We start from the raw sequence: 20749 nt of genomic DNA, 5'->3' as shown, positions 1-20749 counted from the left end.
ACATTTAGTAAAACAGTACTATTCTCTAAAACTCACCATCTAGAACCATTCAACCAGCTACAGTCTTTAAGCTCACAGTTAACAACCGGCAGTTTCAGTTAAACAATTAGTGCACTTATAGTGTGTAGGACTGTCTGAGACTACAGCCACATAACTGCACATCACGAGCATTGGTCATAAAATTAAGTCCTACAATTAAAAGTTGAGGATAAGAGCACATTTAACGACCTCTGCACTAGCTCAGACTGGGCTGGCCTGTCTGAGGCTTTCTACAGACACAAACAGCACTGGCGGAATAATAAAACAGACGAGAGCCAAAGACCAAAAACACCATTAAAGAAGAGAGCCCACGGGTGATGCCTTGTTTTGTTGGCTTTGTGATTGTGATGATGGAAATAAGGGCATCATTTGTTGAGAATGAGTGCGTGTGACAGAACAATGGAAAATTCAGGCAATCCGCAGACATTGGAGGAACAACAACGGGACAGGAAGTGAGAGGCCAGTGAGGGAACTGATTCATTTGTACTGTTAAATGAAATTACCTCTCTTGGAGTACTATCTACATTTTAAGTATATAGCGCAATGGATATATACAGTTGGGGTTGGGGATACAGGAATTGAAGAATCTGTAAAATCCAAACTTGACACTTGTGACCTATTTTTGGTGTTAATGCCAGTACAGTACAGTACAGTCCAGTAATATTTCTTTTAATTTCCTTCATAATACTTTTAAATCAGATAATGTTTGTATTCCCTAAAAAAATTGTATATAACAATGTAACAATAATTACTATATTCCCAAAAGCTTAGGGACATCTGTTTTTATATGCACATGAACTTTAATGACATCTTAATCGATAGGGTTTAATAAAGTTGGCCCGCCCTTTGCAGGGTTTAGGAGTGTATTTCTGGGAATTTTTGACCATTGATCAAGAAGCACACTAATGAGCTCAGGTGCTGATGTTGGACAAGAAGGTCTGGCTTGCATTCTCTGATCTAAGTCTTCCCAAAGGTGTTCACCTATTACTTTTCTGTATTACTCCAGGACTAATTTCTTATATTGGTTTATGAAATAATAAAATGTTTAGTGTTGTGCAATTTTTTACATTAACTAAGCATTTATAACATTTTTTTTTTTTTTTTTTAATTTTTAGCAATATAAACTTTAGATCAGGGGTGGGCAATCTCAGTCCTGGAGGGCCTATGTCCTGCACAGTTTAGCTCCAACCCTATTCAAACAAGTGATCTTGAAGACACTGATTCGTTTGTTCAGGTGTGTTTGAGTAGTGTTGGAACAAAACTCTGCAGGGACACTGGCCCTCGAGGATCAAGTTTGCCCATCCCTGCTCTAGATGATGGATAATTAAGCCCAAAGTGTCTTCTTTCCAAAGATACATGAACTGTGAATGTTGATCAAATTATTCAATAACTGTTAGTGTTTTAGTTTGGGATGGTCATTTTTGAGAAAATGCCTCTGACGGTGAGGAAAAGAAGGACAGCGATATAGCCTCAGAAAACTTTTTACAGAAATCCCATTTTGCATGCTATCTTAATCAAATTTCAGATATAAACTCACTAAACACTTGGCTTTCAAGGAATAATTTTTCTAGGACATTGTTTTCTTGTGTTTGTATATGAAAAAAAAAATTTAACACAGTACAATTTTTTTTCCCACGTGACTTTATAATGTATAATTTTTTATATTTTTGAGAATAAAACTTCCCCTTTACCACAGTAAAGCCCAAAGTGTCTTCTTTCCAATGATATCTAATATGTGTTTAGCTTACTGGAGTCAAGAACTGTTACTATTTAAAGTTAGGTAGGTGTAATTCGCCAAAAGTAAGTGTTGATCAAGACAATTAAGTACCTCCACACCAAAACTCACTCATACATGTCTTTATGGAACTTGCTTTGTGCACTTGTGCAGTCATGTTGGATCAAGGGGTTATTCCCAAAATTTTCTACAAAGCTGGGAGAATGAAATTGTCCAAAATATCAAAGCATTAAGAGTTCCTTTCACAGAAAAACAATCCCACACCACAATCCCCCCTCCACCAAACATTATACTTGGCACAATGGAGTAAGGCAAGCACTATTTTCCTAGAAACCAACAAACCAGGTTTGTCCATCAGATTACCAGACAGCATGGTTCTTCACTCCAGAAAACTTGTCTCCACTGCTCTAGAGTCCTGTGATAGATGCAACTGCTCAGCTATGGATACCCATTTCTACACTGTAAAAATGTTGGGTTCCACACAATTTCTTTGAGTTGTTGCAACACATTTTGAGTTAACTTAACCGTTTTATGTTCTATCCACTTAACTTTGTAAAAACGATTAAGTTGTTGCTTAAAAAAACCTCATTAAGTGTTGTTTCAGCTCAATTTTAAATAAGTTGTTTGAACAAACAGCAAACTTGACTTTTTTGAGTGTATGAAGCTCAGTATGCACTGTTCTTGAGCTAATCTGAAGGCAATATGAAGTTTGGAGGTCTAGCTATTGACTTTGCAGAAAGTTGGTGACTTCAAGCACACCGTGGACCTCAGCATGCTGAACACACTGATTTTATGTGGCTTATTTAAGGCTGAGTTCTTGTCATTCCCAATTGCTTCCGCTTTGTTATACCACTAACAGCTGACCGCAAAATATAATTATCATTGAGGAAATATCAAGAATGGACTTATTGTGCAGGTGGAAACCACACGATACCACACTTAAATTAACTGAGCTCCTAAGAGAGATCCATTCTCAAATGTTTGTAGAAAAAGTCTGCATGCTGAGGTGCTTGATTTTATAGATGTAGCCATGGAAGTGACTAGAACACCCAAATTTATTGATTTGGAGGTGTGTCTAAAGACTTCTTAAACATAGTGCATTTATGCATACAGTGCATCCAGAAAGTATTTATAATGCTTCCCTTTTTCCACATATTTTATTTTACAGCTTCATTCCAAAATGGAATAAATTCATTGATTTCCTCAAAATTCCACACACAATGCCCCATAATGACAATGTGAAAAAAGATTTTATGAAATTGTTGCAAATTTATATCTATCTATATATATATTAGACCATCGGGTTATTGATCACCTCCCTGACTAAAGCCCTTTTCCCTCGATTACTCAGCTTAGATGGCCGGCCAGCTCTAGGAAGAGTCTTGGTGGTTCCAAACATCTTCCACTTACGAATGATGGAGGCCACTGTGCTCATTAGAAATTTCAGAGCAGCAGAATTTCTGTAACCTTCCCCAGTCTTGTGCCTCGAGACGATCTAGTCTCGGAGGTCTACAGACAATTCCTTTGTCTTCATGCCTGATTTGGGCTTTGACATGCATTGTCAACCCCGGGGACTTATATAGACAGGTGTATGCCTTTTCAAATCATGTGTAATCAACTGAATTGACCACAGGTGAACTCCAGTTAAGCTGCTGAAACATCTTAAGAATGATCAGTGGAAACAGAATATACCTGAGCTCAATTTAGAGCTTCATGGCAAAGGCTCTTTTTTCACATTGTCATTTTAGGGCATTATGTGTAGAATTTTGAGGAAATAAATGAATTTAATCCATTTTGGAAAAAGGCTGTAACATAAAAAAGTGATGCGCTATAAATACTTTCCAGATGCACTGTATATACACATACTGTATAAGTGAATAAGGAATGTTATATTTTGGAGAGATTCAAGAATTTCTAGTTGTTTTGATAGATAAAAAAATCTCCTTTTGAAAGGATCTTGTCCTATAAATATTCATATTTGTTACTCCTATAAATCTGTGGTATTCTTGTTATATCCAAGTTGTACTGACATGAAGGTGAGGTCATCAAGTCCCTTGTCTTTACAAAACCCAAGCCAAACACACCGGTCCTTTAGTTAAACAGACATCAAACGCAACTGCAGCCTTATTAAATACACTCATATGTATGAAAAAGTTATAAATAGCATCATATCAGGATAAAGGTAATATATTAAAGTTTAAATGCTTTCATAATAATTTCAAGACAACTATAAATAAGGGCTAATTTCCATGAAAAACATCCCATAAATGCCTGCAACACTTTTAAAACTTAATTATTTTGAACTTAACACTCTGACCAGCCAATTTTGTAAGTTTGAAGCAAGACTAAAACTTTTCTGTTTTAACTTTGTATTACTTCTGAAAATCTGTTTGATGATAGAAATATTATGAACTTTGATTTCATGAGATGAAGGATAATATCTCAGTTAACTTTTTATTAAGGGCAAAATATGAACAAAAATATTGTAATGAAGAGGACATGGGCAAGTGGATGACAGCATCTTTCTTTATAAGCATACGCAATTAACAGCTTTTTCTGCACCATTACAAATATATAATGTTCATACACACCAGTGTGCCGAATATATGTAAAATATATGTATACTTTGTAAATATATAAACTAGTACAACAAAAAGTTAAGTTTTAACATGAGACCTGCGAACTCCAGAAAAAAATATCTAGTACCCATTACTTTTCTTTAAAGTTTTTCACAGTTTAGATTCAGTTTAAAAATCAAAACTGACACAGATGAGGTATGGTTTACTGATCCTTAATCAACTTAACAGTAAAATTAATAGAAACTAATGACTGTAAACATTTGCAGGTAAATGTGTGATGCAAGTAAGGCAGAGTAACAGTTTAAACCGGTCATACAGAACTAGGTAAAATGGCTCTGAAAAATGTTGAATGCCAACATCAGGCTACAACTTAATAGAGGTCTTGAACTCTCGATGCTAAACTCATTAGATTTAGCATATCTGTAACATAAATAGACACACGCGCATATCAATAGCAAACCAGGGGATCATAATGTCCAAGTCTGGGCCACTCCTACTGGATTACACAGACCTATACTATGCTCCCTCTTCTCGTAAGAACTGGAAAACAGAAGAAAAGTCTTTGTTGGAGTATCCTCGAGCACACATAGTGCGGTAGACTTGGTGTGCCAATGAACCAAGAGGAATTGGGGTCTGAGTACTGGTCGCAGTGTTTTGAGCAAAACCAAGATCCTGTAAATACATATAACATGATTACTTTAAGTTATTTTATTTTACACACGCATGCACGCACACACACCCACACACCTTTTCAAAAGGTACACATTTGTAATTAATGGGTTCAAATTGGTACCTCAAAAGTATATATTAGTACCTAAACATTTAAAGAGGAATACTTATGTACTTTTTAGGTACTAATATATGTACCCTTGAGGTATTAATATGAAGCTTTTAGGTACAAATTTTTAGGTACCACATCAGTGACAGCTCGTGTACCTTTATATTTGAGAGTATAAACACATTAGAGAGTACACACAAACCTGAAAAATCACATGTACAGTACATAAGTATTTACAGCCTTTGCAGTGAAGCTCTAAATTGAGCTCAGGTACATTCTGTTTCCACTGATCATTCTAGAGATGTTTCAGCAACTTAATTGGAATTAATTTCAGTTGATTGAACATGACTTGAAAAGGCATACACCTGTTTATTTAAGGTCCCCAGGGTTGACAGTGCATGTCAAAGCACAAACCAAGCATGAAGACAAAGGAATTGTCTGTAGACCTCAGAGACAGGATTGTCTCGAGTGACAAGGCTGTGGAAGGTTACAAAAAACATTTGTGCTACTCTAAAAGTTCCACAGTGGCCAGTATCATTCGTAAGTGGAAGATGTTTGAAACCACCAGGACTCTTCCTAGAGCTGGCTGGCCATCTAAGCTGAGTGATCGGTAGAGAAGAGCCTTAGTAAGGGAGGTGATCAATAACCCGATAGTCACTCTGTCTGAGCTAAAGCATTCTTCTGTGGAGAGAGGAGAACCTTGCAGAATGACAACCATCTGTGCAGCAATCCACCAATCAGGCTTGTATAGTAGATTGGCCAGACGGAAGCCACTCCCTGCCTAGAATTTGCCAAAAGGCAACTGAAGGACTCTCAGACCATAAGAAAAAAATTCTCTGGTCTGATTAGACTAAAATTGAACTCTTTGGAGTTAATGCCAGTCATTACGTTTGGAGAAAATCAGGCACCGCTCATCACCAAGCTAACATTATCATGGTGGTGGTAGCATCATGCTGTGGGGATGTTTTTCAGCTGCAGGAAGTGAAAGACTAGTCAGGATAGAGGGAAAGATGAATGCAGCTATGTACAGAGACATCATGCAAGAAAATCTGCTTCAGAGTGCGTTGACCTCAGACTGGCGTGACGGTTCATCTTCCAGCAGGACAATGACCCAAAGCACACCGCCAAAATATCAATGGAGTGGCTTCACAACAACTCTGTAAATGTCCTTGAGTGGCCCAGCCAGAGCCCAGACCTAAACACTATTGAAAATCTCTGGAGAGATCTGAAAATGGCTGTATACATTTGCTTCCCATCCAACATGATAGATCTTGAGAGGTACTGCAAAGAGGAATGGGCAAAAACTCCCAAATACAGGTGTGCCAAGCTTGTGGCATCATATTCAAAACGACTTGAGGCTGTAATTCTGTGAAATTCTGTAAAGGCTGTGAATACTTAAGTACATGTGATTTTTCAGGTTTTTTGTTTTTTATAAATTTGCAAAAATTTCTGAAAATCTTTTTTTACATTGTCATTATAGGGGTGTTGTGTGTTGAATTTTGAGGAAATAAATGAATTTAATCAATTTAGGAATAGGACTGTAACAAAAAAAAAAAAAATTGTGGAAAAAGCGAAGCGCTATGAATACTTTCCAGATGCACTGTATATACAGTAGCAAAAAGTTCGAAGTATCTTCAGGAAACATGATCTTTATTTAATATTCCCATTTATATTTTATTTTTTATAATATATAAAATCAATTATTTTCACCTGCACGCGCAAAACGAAGAGTAGGGGTAAGGGGAAGGGCTAAAGGGGTAGAATTGGGATTGGGCCTTACTCTTCATCCTCATTAAATAAAGAAAGGACTCATGTTAAGGGGCGTGACAAAGAGAATTGCACCGTATTTTCCGCACTATAAAGCGCACCGGATTATAAGACGCAGTCTCAATTACGGGGTCTATTTCTGTACTTGACCCATACATAAGGCGCACCGTATTATAAGGCGCACGCTAAAATACACTGTCTGCAAAAAAGGTAATGGAAGCAAAACAGTTAACATAGTTTAGTTGAACTTTATTGTACTATTTAACAATACACTCACATTATTATTTTTTTCAATCAGTCTTCTCCCAAAAATCCATCAAAGTCCTCATCTTCTGTGTCTGAATTGAACAGCTGGGCAGTTTCGTCATCAAACACGCCGGGTTCTCTCTCATCATTGTCGGAGTCAGTCTCATTGCCGGGTGGCTGTTCCGGCTTTTGCGAAAGCTCGGACAAAAGTTAAAGCAGACACCCTAGCCCAGGCATCCACAATCCATTCACATATGGTGGCGTAACTCGCCCGGCATGCTTACCAGTCTTAGTAAAAGTGTGTTCGCCGTCTGTCATCCATTGCTCCCACGCAGCTCGCAACTTCACTTTAAACGCCGTCTACACCAATATCCAGCGGTTGAAGTTCTTTTGTTAGTCCTCCCGGAATGACAGCAAGCTCCGAATTCATTTAAGTTGGTCTTCTAACTGTCCAGATTAGGCAGATTTTTGAACTCCGTGCACACATAAAGCGCACCGGATTATTAGGCGCATGGCCGTTTTATAACAAAATTTAAGGCTTTTAGGTGCGCCTTATAGTGCGGAAAATACGGCAATTTTCCAGATATTATATGTGGGCATTTCAAAAGCGTAGAAATAACTAGGGATGTAACGGTATTGTAAATACCGTCATACCGCAATATTAAATTTTTTCGATATTACCGAAGTCGCATGACTCGGTAAAACTATAGGTCTTCTGAGAAAATTTGCTCAGGCGAATGAAGCGAACGGGAGGTAGCTGGAACTTCATTTCCCATCAGCCCCGGCGTGGCCATAATCCTTTGCGGTCTGTTGTCGCTACAGATCCAGTAATGCGGAAATGGAGTGTGCTGCTAGTAGCGGAGATGAAAAAAAGATGGAAATGATCGAACCTAAAGCGGGTGTTGTCGCCGCGCGCGTGCTGAATAGCGGTGCTGTCGCGCGCGTTCTGATCAGCTGTGTTGTGGCGCGCGTATTGTAAAGCGCCGAGGGGGGGTTGAGCGCGCATACTCAAGAGAGGTGTTATCGCGCGCCTACTGAAGGGCTGGACTGGACGGAGGTTGTGTCGCGTCGCGGGGGCACTTTTGATCGTTTTGGAAGGGCATTTTCTATCCAAGACTAAAAAGGGCATGTGCACTGCACAGGTTGAGCCCTATGTGTGCACGTGCCTGCAAGTTGGGGAATACGACTAATAACAGTCATGGGGACTGCAGAAACACAGCACACTGTTCAGATTGATGCAGACATTGACTTGTACCGCAAAGAGATCTCTATCTCACTCATGGTTTGTCCTCTCAAGTGGGGGAAAGACAATGCACAACGTTACCCCACTGCTGTCAACATGGGCCAAGTCATATCTCTCTTGTCCCAGAATCCTCAGTCCCAAATGAGAGGGTTTTTTTCTGTTGCAGAGGACATTGTAAATACTCAGAGATACCAGCTTTTACCAGATTATAGTTATATGATAATTTTCCTTTAAACCCATCTCTATCTAAGTGAGTGATTAAATGTTAAATGTGATGAGTTTTTAACAATACTAAATTGAAACTTTATTTTTTTACATGGTTTAATAATTTTTTGTTATTACAATTGAAGTTCCTGTTTCAAAGCTAACAGATAGATGGCTAATTTGTATGTCATTGACACTTTTGGCACTTTTTTGGGAGTATTTTCAAAAGTTTTTTTTTCCTGTAAATGATTCAATAAATACCGTACCGTGACATTCATACCGAGGTATTACCGTACCGTGAAATTCTGATACCGTTACATCCCTAGAAATAACTAATTCAGATAATTAATTGACTGGGGAGCTAGTTTTGTGTTCTAACAATATATGTTTAAATATCATGAATGTTTTAATTCGCCATTTCCTGAGCCTTGAAAATACTTTGTGTTTGAAATACTGTAGGTTTATCATGTTTGCAAACAGGTAGTTTTATTTACTAGTATTTTACATTATTTCAGAATGTCTCAATCAATTATGACTTGAAACACTGATGTGACATACAGTGAGGTTTGAGATATTTTCTTTAAAAAGCTCATATTTTTAATCAGAATAAAATAAACAACAATATAACTTTACTCACTTTAGCCATGAGTGTTGTTATGAAGCCTCCCTGGTAGTTGTTTGCGGACGGCACTCCTTCCATGACACCTGGGACGGGGTTATAAGTATCGCTGGACCAGCATCGACCAGAACTCATGTTCAGAATTTTTGCCAACAGCTTTGGATCCAAACCCAGTCTGTTTAAAAGAAAGGATGAGAGAAAGGTCAAAGGACAGAGGTCAGACACATCCCTGACCTTTAGGCTCAGGAGCAGATCATCCTTAAGTGGAAAGAAGGCCTGGATAATACAGTATTGATATTTAACAGGAGCTGCAGTCCATCATTTTCTACTCTAGCGTGTGCATGTGTTGTCCCCCACACAAATGCAGGGGTAATAAAACTCTGACACAAGCAGCTGTCTTATTAACTCACCCCCACCAATCCGTCCCCTATAAGAGTAACTGGGGTGATTTCAGTCCTGCATCTCAAGTAGATCTGAGTGAAATGTGCTTTGCTGCTTTAGATGATTGGGCATCTAAATCACATTCTATAATAGGGATCAGAACCGACAGAAAGCAAACAGAACAATATAACGACATTTTCTGAAGAAAGCTGTTGACAAGTGTGTGGTTGCTAGGGTGTTGTTAGGTGCTAGTTCGCAGACTCACCTTGAAGTCTCTCTGACATTAAAAAACAAAAAATATTTTGAAGAATATTAAAATTGAATCTTTGTAATCATGTTTGTAGGTGTTTAATTTATTTTTTAATTAATACAATATGGAAAAAAGATTTTGATCCAGTTATTAAAAAAACAATAACCAGCATTAAAGCATTTTTATAGTCTTAATAAATTTTAATAATGAACAATTAGTGAACAATTAATTATGCACAATTAGTGGTTTTCAGCCAATGACGAAAGCTTATTTTCAATTTCAATTTCATAAGGTTCCTTTTACAGCATTAATGTTGTATTGTAATTTAAATATAATCAATAAAATATACTTCCGCATCCATTTGGACATCGTCATTAGTGGCAGACTAGAACAGAAATTCCATTGAAAAATACTGGGGTAAAATTAATTTTCATATTTTATAAACATAGCATGAAAAAATATAATTTTATGCAGAGCTTCTTGTTTGGTCTGATACCCACTTTATATCGTATCTCAGCCAGGCAATGAAGATCACTGTTTTTTTTTTAAGAAATCAGATCTTTGACCTGGCGATTTTGTATGGGATGACAATTAGCCAGAAGCCCTGGGGCTGGTGGATTAAAGTGAAAAGTCTGTGTGCATATAAATAAAAATAAAAAAATCTGAAATCAAATAAACAAATTAGACCCTGAACTAACCTTAGACTCTGACCTTGTCACAAAAATATCAATTTACCTAACAACACTACCTGACGATGTTTCCAAATACAAAATATTAAAAACATCAAAATAATACAACAAACTGTCATAATAATATATGTATTTTATTTTTTATGTATTTTATATTTATGTATATTAAACATGTTTTATAAAAAAAAAATTTATAAAAAAAAATTTAATTCTTAAATAAAACCATCAAAATGTTATTTTCATTCATTCATTTTCCTTCGGCCTAGTCTCTAATATATCAACAGTTGCCGCAGTGGAATGAATCTTGAGGATGCCCTTCCAACAGCAAGCCAGTACAGAGAAATACCCATACACTCTCAAATTCACACTCGAACACTACAGCTGGGCCGATCAACTATGATTATTACTCCATATTGACCTAAAAGCCGATCACACAGCAGAAATGTGCAACAATGGGAATTTAATAGTGTGTTGATATTGGAAATGTACCGAATGTACCAATGAACCCTCACATTTTTGTGGCTTTAGTCATTGTTGGGGTACACCTTTAAATCTGGAAGCATTAACAACTTATATCGAAATATATATAGTTATTTTTATTTGTTGTTTACACAATTCACCTGTAGCACATGTCTTTAAACTGTGGGGAAAACCGGAGCACCCAGAGGAAACCCACGAGAACGCAGGGAGAACATGCATACAGAAATGACATCTAGCCCAGCCGAGACTCAAACCAGCAACCTTCTTGCTGTGAGGTGACAGGGCTAACCACTGAGCCACCCACAAGACTTTATTTTAGTGAATGAGAATGAATTATTAATGCATTACATAATAAACTAAGAGCTATAGAATAAAAAAATCACTTTACTGACCCTAACAGTATCAATAATAAAAAAGTTAACCAGTAGACTGTTTAAAGAGACCAAAAAAAGTATGTAGTTGACAAAAAGTCATGATTAAAGAAAAGAGTGATGGTGAAAAAAAGAAAAAGGGAAATCTGAGGATGATGTGTAACTGGGCAAAGAGCTGCCGGCTCAAACTTTAACAGGAACATAAATATGACCACATCAAGAGCGACTTAACATACACGCGCATGTGTGTGGGAGTGTGCCCTCACGCCGGAGCGGCAGCGGTGGTGAGACAGTAAAGTACGCTTTTTAGCTTTCTTATGTCTATTAAACTATGATGAGTGTTTAAGGGCAGTTATACAGTAACTCCACCTGTCTCTCATTCAGTGAGCCGCGCCTTCATACATCCACTCACACGCACCAACACTTTTACAAGTCTATGCAATAATTAAGAGACAAGGACACACAGCTGTGTGTAAAAAGTCTATTTCTATTATTCCGTCCCACAATGTCTGTTTTTACAGACAGTTTTGGAAAATTTAATCTCAATAACGTGTTTTGTCATTTGACAGTTGTTTTGTGGGGGGGCGGAGGTGGGGGGGTTAATATCTGTATACAACCCACTGACTGACCCCGTATCAATCTCCTTTTTCGATCTCTCTTCCTCACTTTCCCCCTTTATGTCTGTGTCGCTCAGTCTCTTGGGGACAACCGGTGACATATGTTCAACATCGTTCCCTCCTTCCCCCAGCTCACACACACACAAGCTCACACACACGTTCTGGGTCAGTGACTGAAAAGGTTACCGCCTCAACTGCAACCTGGCTTTTCTGCTTCAACACAAATCACTCTCTCAGCACGTGAAATGAGGAGAGGAAGTGTCTTCACTGTTAAACTGCTAAAGCCCACTTTGTATGGCAGTTATTCCGGTTCTCTATTATTAAACTTGATCACACATCATGTTTCAATAAACACAAAATTACTGCATCCAGGCCACACATACAACTAATAGTTAAAAAATAAAACAGACAGAATCCACAATACAAAAGCTGATAACATAAACCGTTAAAGCCAACCAACACTCACATTTGACTTGCACTACATCTTGGAACATTGAGCTGAAGCCTTAGTTTTAGTACCAGAAAACAATTGTAGGTAGTTAGTAAATTGCAAACCAATTTCAAATCTATCTTTTGTATCAAAGATGAAGGTAAAAAAATGTCTACACAATTATGTTCATTCTTAAAAAAACAAATAGTAAGAAATCAAGAATTACAGTCAGGTTTTGGAATTATTGCCCTTATCAGAGTTACAAAAGACCTGTTTTGGTCAGTTGGATTGCACATCTTTGTGCTGATTCCTTTACTATCAACTTCAACATTCTCTTGTAAAGGCATGAAAATCCAGTTGCCATTACTAGGACCTGTGTTGGGGGTAATGCATTATAAGTAATGCACATTACATATTAATATTACTTTTTTAAAGTAACAAGTAAAGAAATACAATATTACTTGAGTTACTTTTACAAAAATGTCATGCGGGTAACTTTTTACCTTGCTTAATTGGCTTTTAAAAAATCTATTGCGATATAAAAATGACCTAAGTGTTAATCACACTCAACAAGAGAGCGTGCTGCGAGGGAACAGACAGTCGGCTCATACTCATCATTATCAGGTCTCTTTTTTTCACAGCAGATGAGTCGGTGTGTTGTTCTAGTAACTGAATAACTCAAGATATTGATTTATTTCGGGTCAAAAGAGGTATGTGGTTTGTTCAAAAGTAAGTAATTAATAAATTATTGAAGATGCAAACCGTTTCACGACAACTCAGTTCAATTTAATGAACTAGTTTGACTGGTTCAGTTAGAATATCAGGTTAAAACAAACGATTCACCCGCGATTCACCCGTCTTCACTGCAGACAGTCAGAAACAGAAACAATGGATTCTTGTTATTTCAAACTCATCAAAGAAAATAAGTGAATTGTCGTTAAGGGTGATTAAAGCAGCGTTTCTATCCAACGAGTTAAGGAGAACAAAATTGTCGCTTCCTAAAAAACTGGCGCAGAATATGAACAGTAATACTATGATAAAACTAAGACTGAAAGAGTAAAGGCATTTTAGAATGACCAAAACAACATTTTAGATGATTTACAATGTGCTCAGCCTGCTGGTTTGTCCATTTATGCACATTTTTTATCATCAGATGATCTCTTATAACAAAATCACAGGACTTTTTAATGCACATACTGGAATTTGTTCGGTAAACTTATGTTTTTCATGCGCATTTTCAAAATTTATGCACATTTTGGTGTGTCATCAACCAATTTTTTATGCGCATATCCAAAATGTACATAAAATGGATGGAAATGTATTTGTTAAGGTCACATGAAGCAATTTCTTCGAAGTATAAAGCTCAAAAATGTATTTTGTTTTATCGTCTGACTGTTCATTTTGTTGTTAAACACTTTAAAGATTTAAAATCTGTTTGTGCCTTATTAAAAAATTATTTTATGTTAGTACTCCTAGGTTTAATTGCAATCAATAGCCCCTTTCACACAGTGATACCAGTAAATATCCACACAGGCGTTCACACAGGCGAGGACGTTACAGAATTTTTCCGGAAAAGAGCATTCACACATCCATCCCAAAATACCGGTAAATTCTGACATCATTAACCAGAAATGACCTCTAAACGGCTGCACTTGTATTTGTAAACATTTGACTGCATTAAAAACTCTTTGGATGGATCAGTATAGTGAACAACTCCAATGAAAACATAGAGAAACACTTTCGCATGTCGAGATGTACATGATATGTGTGTGTGTGCTGGCGCTATGGGCGCTCACGGGCACACGCAAAGCTTGAAGGTAAACAAACAACGGATTATCATAAACATTTTATTTATATAATTATTTACACAGTTAGCATTAAGAAGGAACATAGAAACGTTATCTAACTAACATCTAGCAGCTAAAAGGTGTCTGAAAAAATATTCAAGGGCTTTTATTCTCATAAACCGCACTGACGTGAATGCGTCTGACTGTTCTGATTGGCTAAAGCAGACGTCTCACGTTCTAGACGTGGACGCGCTCTTTCCGGCAATGTTCCTTCTGCATTCACACAGCGCAGCATTCCGGCAAATTACCGGTAATGTTACAACTTCTCTTTCCGGAAAATAGCCGGAACAAATTTACCGGTATTTTCAAAAAGGACCTGTTCACACATACAACCTTTCCGGAAAATAGCCGGTAATTTTCCGGAAAGGTCTGTATGTGTGAAAGGGGCTTTTATCTCAATGGACAGTGACTTAACTAATAACATAAAAAGTACAAAAGTAGGTAAGTAATGTGTTAGCTACTTTTGTAGATTTTATGTCATTAGTTATTATGTTATTATAGAGCTTCTCTATAAAAAAGGTGAAAAAACACCTGCAAGTTCTGAAATAGATCAAACCTCAGCCAGGAAAGCAAAAGTAACTCAAAAGTAACGCTTTTATTTACTTTTTTTGGTGGAGTAACTTAGCATTGCAATGCACAATTTTCAAAAGTAACTTTCCCCAGCACTGACTTGGACTGCATTTGGCATGACTCAGATCCTAACTTTCTCACTGATATCAAGTAAAAAGTTCAATATGAAGTACCACAAGGCTCAGTACACAGGCTGTTGCTTTTCACAATGTATATCCTACGCCTAGAATCTATCATTAAAAAAAGTAGTTAGTTGTTTGTCTGGAACACATTTTTCTGGTACCAGTACCTTACTTGACTATTTATTTTTCTGACAACTTTTTATTCTACACATCACGTTTTTATACAAATATCTGTACTTGTGCAATTTAAAGGCCTTTTTGATTTAGTCAATCAAATGTTTTTTTCATTACACGCATATGCACAAAAGCACAGCTTTTTCAACCCATGTTTCAACCTGTGATGATCACGCAACATACATATTTGTGAAGCTTACCATGAGAAAGATGCAAAGATGGCTAAAGCTGGATTCATACTTTTGCATGGCGCCGTATCGCACACTTCCGCTGACTACGCACGCACCTCGCGAAATGAAGGGGGCCTTTATACTTGAAGCGTTTGCCAATGTGATATTCTTAAAAATGACAGGGGGCGGTCAAAAGGAACTGACCGTAAAGTCAGACGGATAAACAGAGAATTAGAAAGTTTTCGGAACTGTAATAACATTAATATCATTCAAGATTTTGAAACCAATCATTTTATTGTTTTTATAAATTATTTGAATGATTTTAAGGATTTTTTATAATCATTCAAGATTTTTTTTTATCAAACTTTGATGCATCACTTGTTTTTGTTCATATCTCAAACAGTTTTATCTATTAAAGTGTATTAAAATATCAATAACAAGAGAACATGGGTTTCTCTACAAATATTTTTTTTATTGTGGCAAGAATAAAAGCAAAAAAAGTACACTTACTAAAAAATACAGATGTTTTAATAGATTTAGCGGGCTCCACAACTCACACATTACTGTCTGGCTAGTTTCTGTCCAATACTTACCGTATGCTAAAAAGGCAATAATATTCCGACATTCCTGACCATTACCACCAATAAAGCCTAGAAAACAGGCCATCAGTATATTGTAAACCGATAGGTTCAAATATTCCTTTTCAGTTATAAAAGCAATAGTTTGTTCCTTAATTACAGTTTTTTAACTATTAAATTGTTTTAAATTCAAAATTGTAATATATACATCAGTGATATGACTGGAAAAACATATTCTGTAACATATTCCACTTTTGCCATGGCCTCTTTTGGCTTTAACAAACTTATCCCTCAGGTTTTTTAAACTTTTACAAAAACTTTCCTCCTTTCCCACGGCTGTTGCAATTTCTAGCCAAGAATTATGAGTCATCTGGTTATCTCTATGATCACGGATCATAAAGATGTCTGTACAGTCATATGATGAATGACTCATATTCAACTCAAATCAAACACCGCGTCGCGGGCACTGTGCGCTCGAGTCTCAAAAAACAACATGCGCTCTCTCAGCCGAAATCGTGTCGCGTGCACCCAAAGCACACCTCCGCAAACTTTACGATGATGTCACATTTGCCGCGTGCACTCAAGTGAACTAGTGGATGCGTTGAGTATAAACCAAGCTTAATGTGGATGAAACAGAGGGAGTCGGTGATGTAAACATGACTGATGTTGCCCTGATTACACCAGGTAATAAGACTTTTAGTAAATGAAATTGTCAACGAAGTAAATGAACCACATTCCTGTACAAATTTCAGTATTTTGTCCACTTCCATTCTTGTACATGTACTGTACAGGTTTTCTCTAATCTTTTAGACTAATACCATGAAAAAAAAAATGTAACATTCATTAGCTTTTTTTTTTTTTTTTTTTTTTTTTACATTTGTTTAGTTACTAAAACAATTAAATATTTTTTGAATGCTTTATGCACTGACATTTAGTTCCTTTCTTTCCAATGAGTTCCTATTTTCTAAAACAGAATTTATAATGTTTTCCTTTTTTGGCTTCATTTAAATTTGTTTGACAAATATTTTCGAACATTGAAAGTAATTACACTGGGTGAATAAAATTGTAATGAAAATGATTTGTAATTTATCAAGTGAAAAAGGATACAACATTTCGAAGGTTGAAGTTGTGCCTGTATATGTTGACTCTTTGCAGAGAATACATGTATCAATAGCATTAATGAAAATATCTATTAATTAAATATCCACAATACTTAATATTAAACAAGAAAAAAAAACACTGAGATATTCATGAGAGCTGCTGTTTAAAAACAAGGCTTTAGAAAAAAAGAAGTATGTTCTGGACAAAATGAAGTGTTAAATTGAAGAAGTTTTTTTATTTGTAAAAATATAGGCCTACAGAATAAATTTTTTGCATATATTTGATTGATGTTCTTGATCTAAAAGCAGCAAAACTACATGCTGAATACTGAGTTTGTGTCAAGAAAATAATACTTGGGGCGACTTGTAGCAATTAATGTTGGATGCATTATTCATGATAATACATGGGGTGGTGTTGTTAGGGAATACATTTAAGGCTACTTTTTTTTTTGCTAAAATTTAACAACGATTTTCACATTAGATTAGAAATATAAGTTATTTTGAATAAATGTATTTCGAGATGCATCTTCTCTAGCTGTCAAATCATTTTAAAAAACGCTGAGCACAGAGTAAAATGCGAACTCAGCATCTGGCTAAGCTGCAGGCATTTTGTGTGCGTGTGCATAGTGTGTGGGCATAGTTTGACGTCTTTACCTAAAACTTTTATTATAATATTATATTATTTAAAATAAAAGGGAAAGAAATAAGCAGACTAACATATAGTTTAAACCACTTGTTTGGTGCCTAAGCCATGATCTGTCTGCATTAATGTAAACGGTATCGTTGCCTAACCTTTTCATTAAATAGGCAATAGCGATGCTGTGCATATTATTATTACTATAAGAATTATATTACTGCCTTAAGTCAGCAACTTAGGCAGTAATGCAAAGTAATTTGTGAATAAATAGCTTAAATAAAAGGAACAAGAAGGACCAAAAGCAATCATCAGGTCAAGTGCAATGGGCTTAAGATGCCCTCTCAATTATGATATACGCCTGCTATAGCGATACTTTGTTTTTTGAGAAGAAACAAAAGCGGAAACTGTGGATGTAAACCTGGCTGGGGAGACAGCGATAACATGAATTATCTGTTCTTCAACAAAAAAAAAAAAAAAGATCGCAGACACGACACAGTGACAGCGTTTATCATACAACGCAAATTGTGTTTATGATAATTAATATTAACAACTAATATTAATATCATATTATGGCTTTTGACTTTATGTTTTAGAGCTTGTTCTTGATGGCGCAATATAAGTTTATTGCATGTACAAATGAGATTATGAAGAATGATTAAGAGCATGCTTTTCCTTCATTGCATCCATTCCGTGAGGTGTTTTATTTATTTATTTATTTTTAAATGATGGGGACAATGTTCACAGCAAAAATGTTCCTGCCGTACCGCCAACAAATTACGCCTCTGTACCCAATAACCAACCTAAGTTAATTTACGTTAACTTAAATATCCATACAAACGAACGTGTTTATTGTTTTACTTTCGTTGATGAAACAACACAATACAGCCTATAAATATTGTATTTAAATATTACATAACTTTAACTGTTAGAAACAGTATATTAACAATTAAACGTTAAATTTTAAGAACTTCACGAATAGCCTAAATTGACACTATACTAATCAATAATAATTTAAATAACTAATAAAAAGAAGAAGAAGAAGAACAAAAATATTAGACAAGTAGACTTGTAACAATATAAGTCAGATGTTGAAAAAAACTCTTCTTTTGTTTTCTATTCATATTTTAAATTCTTTGCCAGAAAAAAAAAAACATGTTGAATTTGTCCGGTTTAAGCGGGATTACACTGTTTCCAGCAGCACTGAATACAAGTTCAGATGATGTGCCTGTAGCGCAAATGCAGATACTTTTTCGCAACTGTGGCAAAGAAAGGGTATCTTGAGTTGCTCCGCCGCCCGCAATTCTCGGAAAACAGGCTTCTCAACAAAGCGGAACAGCATGTTCTCAACCACATATGTTGCTCCATTTCTCGTCAATGTCTACTATTTATCACTTTCTTTTTTGTATTTCGACATTTTTGAAAAGGCCTATGCGATACTGGCTAAGCTCGGCGTTTGCATTCAGAAGATGACATGACCGGAGCTGGCTCCGCATGTCATGGGTGGCTCGGTGGCATAGCTTGGTTACATGATCGCAGATGTCTCTCGAGATTCAACGTGTTTGTCCATTTAACACTTTTTTTTTTTTTTTTTTTTAAATAAACCCTACAAGTAGCTTAATCCAAACTATTGGTTCGCCTTTCTCGTTCACCACGAATCCAAAATGTTCTCAAATTGGTGATGTAACATTAGGTTTTCCAACAAGGTTCATGGCTGAACTTGAACTTACTGTTTCACGTCTAACGTTATATTCATAAATGTAGTGCTTGGCAACATAATGGACAATTTGTGTTCTGGAGTGCATGACGGCATGTACTATCGCCCCGGTGGCAGAAACAACCACGGTTGTCACGGTGACCATTACAGCCCTATTTCTCACTAGTGAAACGTTCATTTTTTCCACTTATAAAGTCTACATGTAAATAGTAAATGCGCCATGGAGTGATGCAACTCTTACATGGAATGGAAGATGAGACTCTGATTGGTTTATTCTAAAAACACACCTGTAACTCATTAAGAGATTAAGCACAACCCTGTTAGACCTGTTTCTCCATCCTTAAAAAAGCAAAAGTGGATTTATACATGACTTAATGCTTTTGCACCCTACACTTTAGACTTTGCATCTAGATCGGTACCAGTTAAGCTCTGGGGCTATTTGTAATTCCGCCTAAATTTGGCCTTGTGAATTTGAAAACTTTCCATACCCACTTGCAGAGGTGTAAATACAAAAGTTTGGTCTCATTTGAAAGGAAACCTTTTGAAATTTCACAGTTGAAATTGAAAACAATTGTTGTATATATTGTCTGTGTTATAATAAACACACATCAAAGGCGCTTTTTTTAACTGAAGTTTGGAAATGTGTAACTCAGGCCTTGAGTGCTAGGAGTTATTCTATTCCAACTGCAAGGAGGAAAAATGCCCTTTTTTTAAATTTCCGCCTACCTATTTTTGAAGTCTCCCCATACCCTCATACAGTACAATAAAAGCAATTTCTCAATGTCATTCTACAGAAAATCATTTGAAATTACAAAAAGAACTGCTGAAAGTGATAAATATTATTATATATGTTGTCTTTCCTATGCTGAACCACCTCAACACAAACCGCTTTCAGTTTTTTGTTCTGAAACCTGATTTAGAAAGTGTAAAACTCAGCCCCTGTATGCTTCATCAAACTGCAGATTGTTTTGATTGTTACCAGCATTTGTCTGGAGACATTAAAAAAAAAAAAAAGAATTTTGTTTTTATCATGTAGTATAGAATAATCATTTTAGTTCAACCGAAGGGTGGGAAATCACAACTTTTTTTGCGTCTGATCTGTGACTTTTACGCACTCTGTTTTGGACACCTCTCTTCCCGTTTGTCATGCAATATCTTAGTCAGTAATTGGCTGATGAAGGCTCGCGATACATTAGCGTAAAGCCGAGAAGCTCACCTTTCCAATGAATCCATGTGGATAGGTTGAAGCTATCATATTTACCCAAATTTTGGAATATCATGACCCTAATTGGTTGCATTTGGCACTTACAAGACACAGCAGGTGTTTACTGATGCACACATCCTCAGAAAATGCTAAAAATAAACCCATTTTGTAGAGGACAACGTAAGGTAAAAGATGATGTAGCTTG

The 20749-nt window shown here is 36.4% G+C and overlaps 1 protein-coding gene across 5 annotated transcripts in view; it reads right to left on the bottom strand.

Moving 5' to 3' along the window:
- Window positions 1-4214: 4214 nt before the first annotated feature.
- hibadha (3-hydroxyisobutyrate dehydrogenase a) overlaps window positions 4215-20749 on the bottom strand; it is a 57276-nt gene continuing 40741 nt past the window's right edge. For 2 of the 5 annotated variants that reach the window (XR_012394543.1, XR_012394544.1), the window contains 2 exons: window positions 9229-9385; window positions 4215-5025 (listed from right to left, as the gene is read on the bottom strand). Coding sequence is in view for 2 of the 5 variants with exons in the window: in NM_001003646.2 (NP_001003646.1) it covers window positions 4870-5025; window positions 9229-9385 (313 nt within the window). In the remaining 3 variants the exon portion in view is untranslated. 5 annotated transcript variants of the gene reach the window in all.

This window comes from Danio rerio, chromosome 19, assembly GCF_049306965.1.
Source record: "Danio rerio strain Tuebingen ecotype United States chromosome 19, GRCz12tu, whole genome shotgun sequence".
Classification (NCBI taxonomy): Eukaryota; Metazoa; Chordata; class Actinopteri; order Cypriniformes; family Danionidae; genus Danio; species Danio rerio.
The sequence above is the reverse complement of the archived record's forward strand: the minus strand, read 5'-3'. Positions and strand labels throughout refer to the sequence as shown.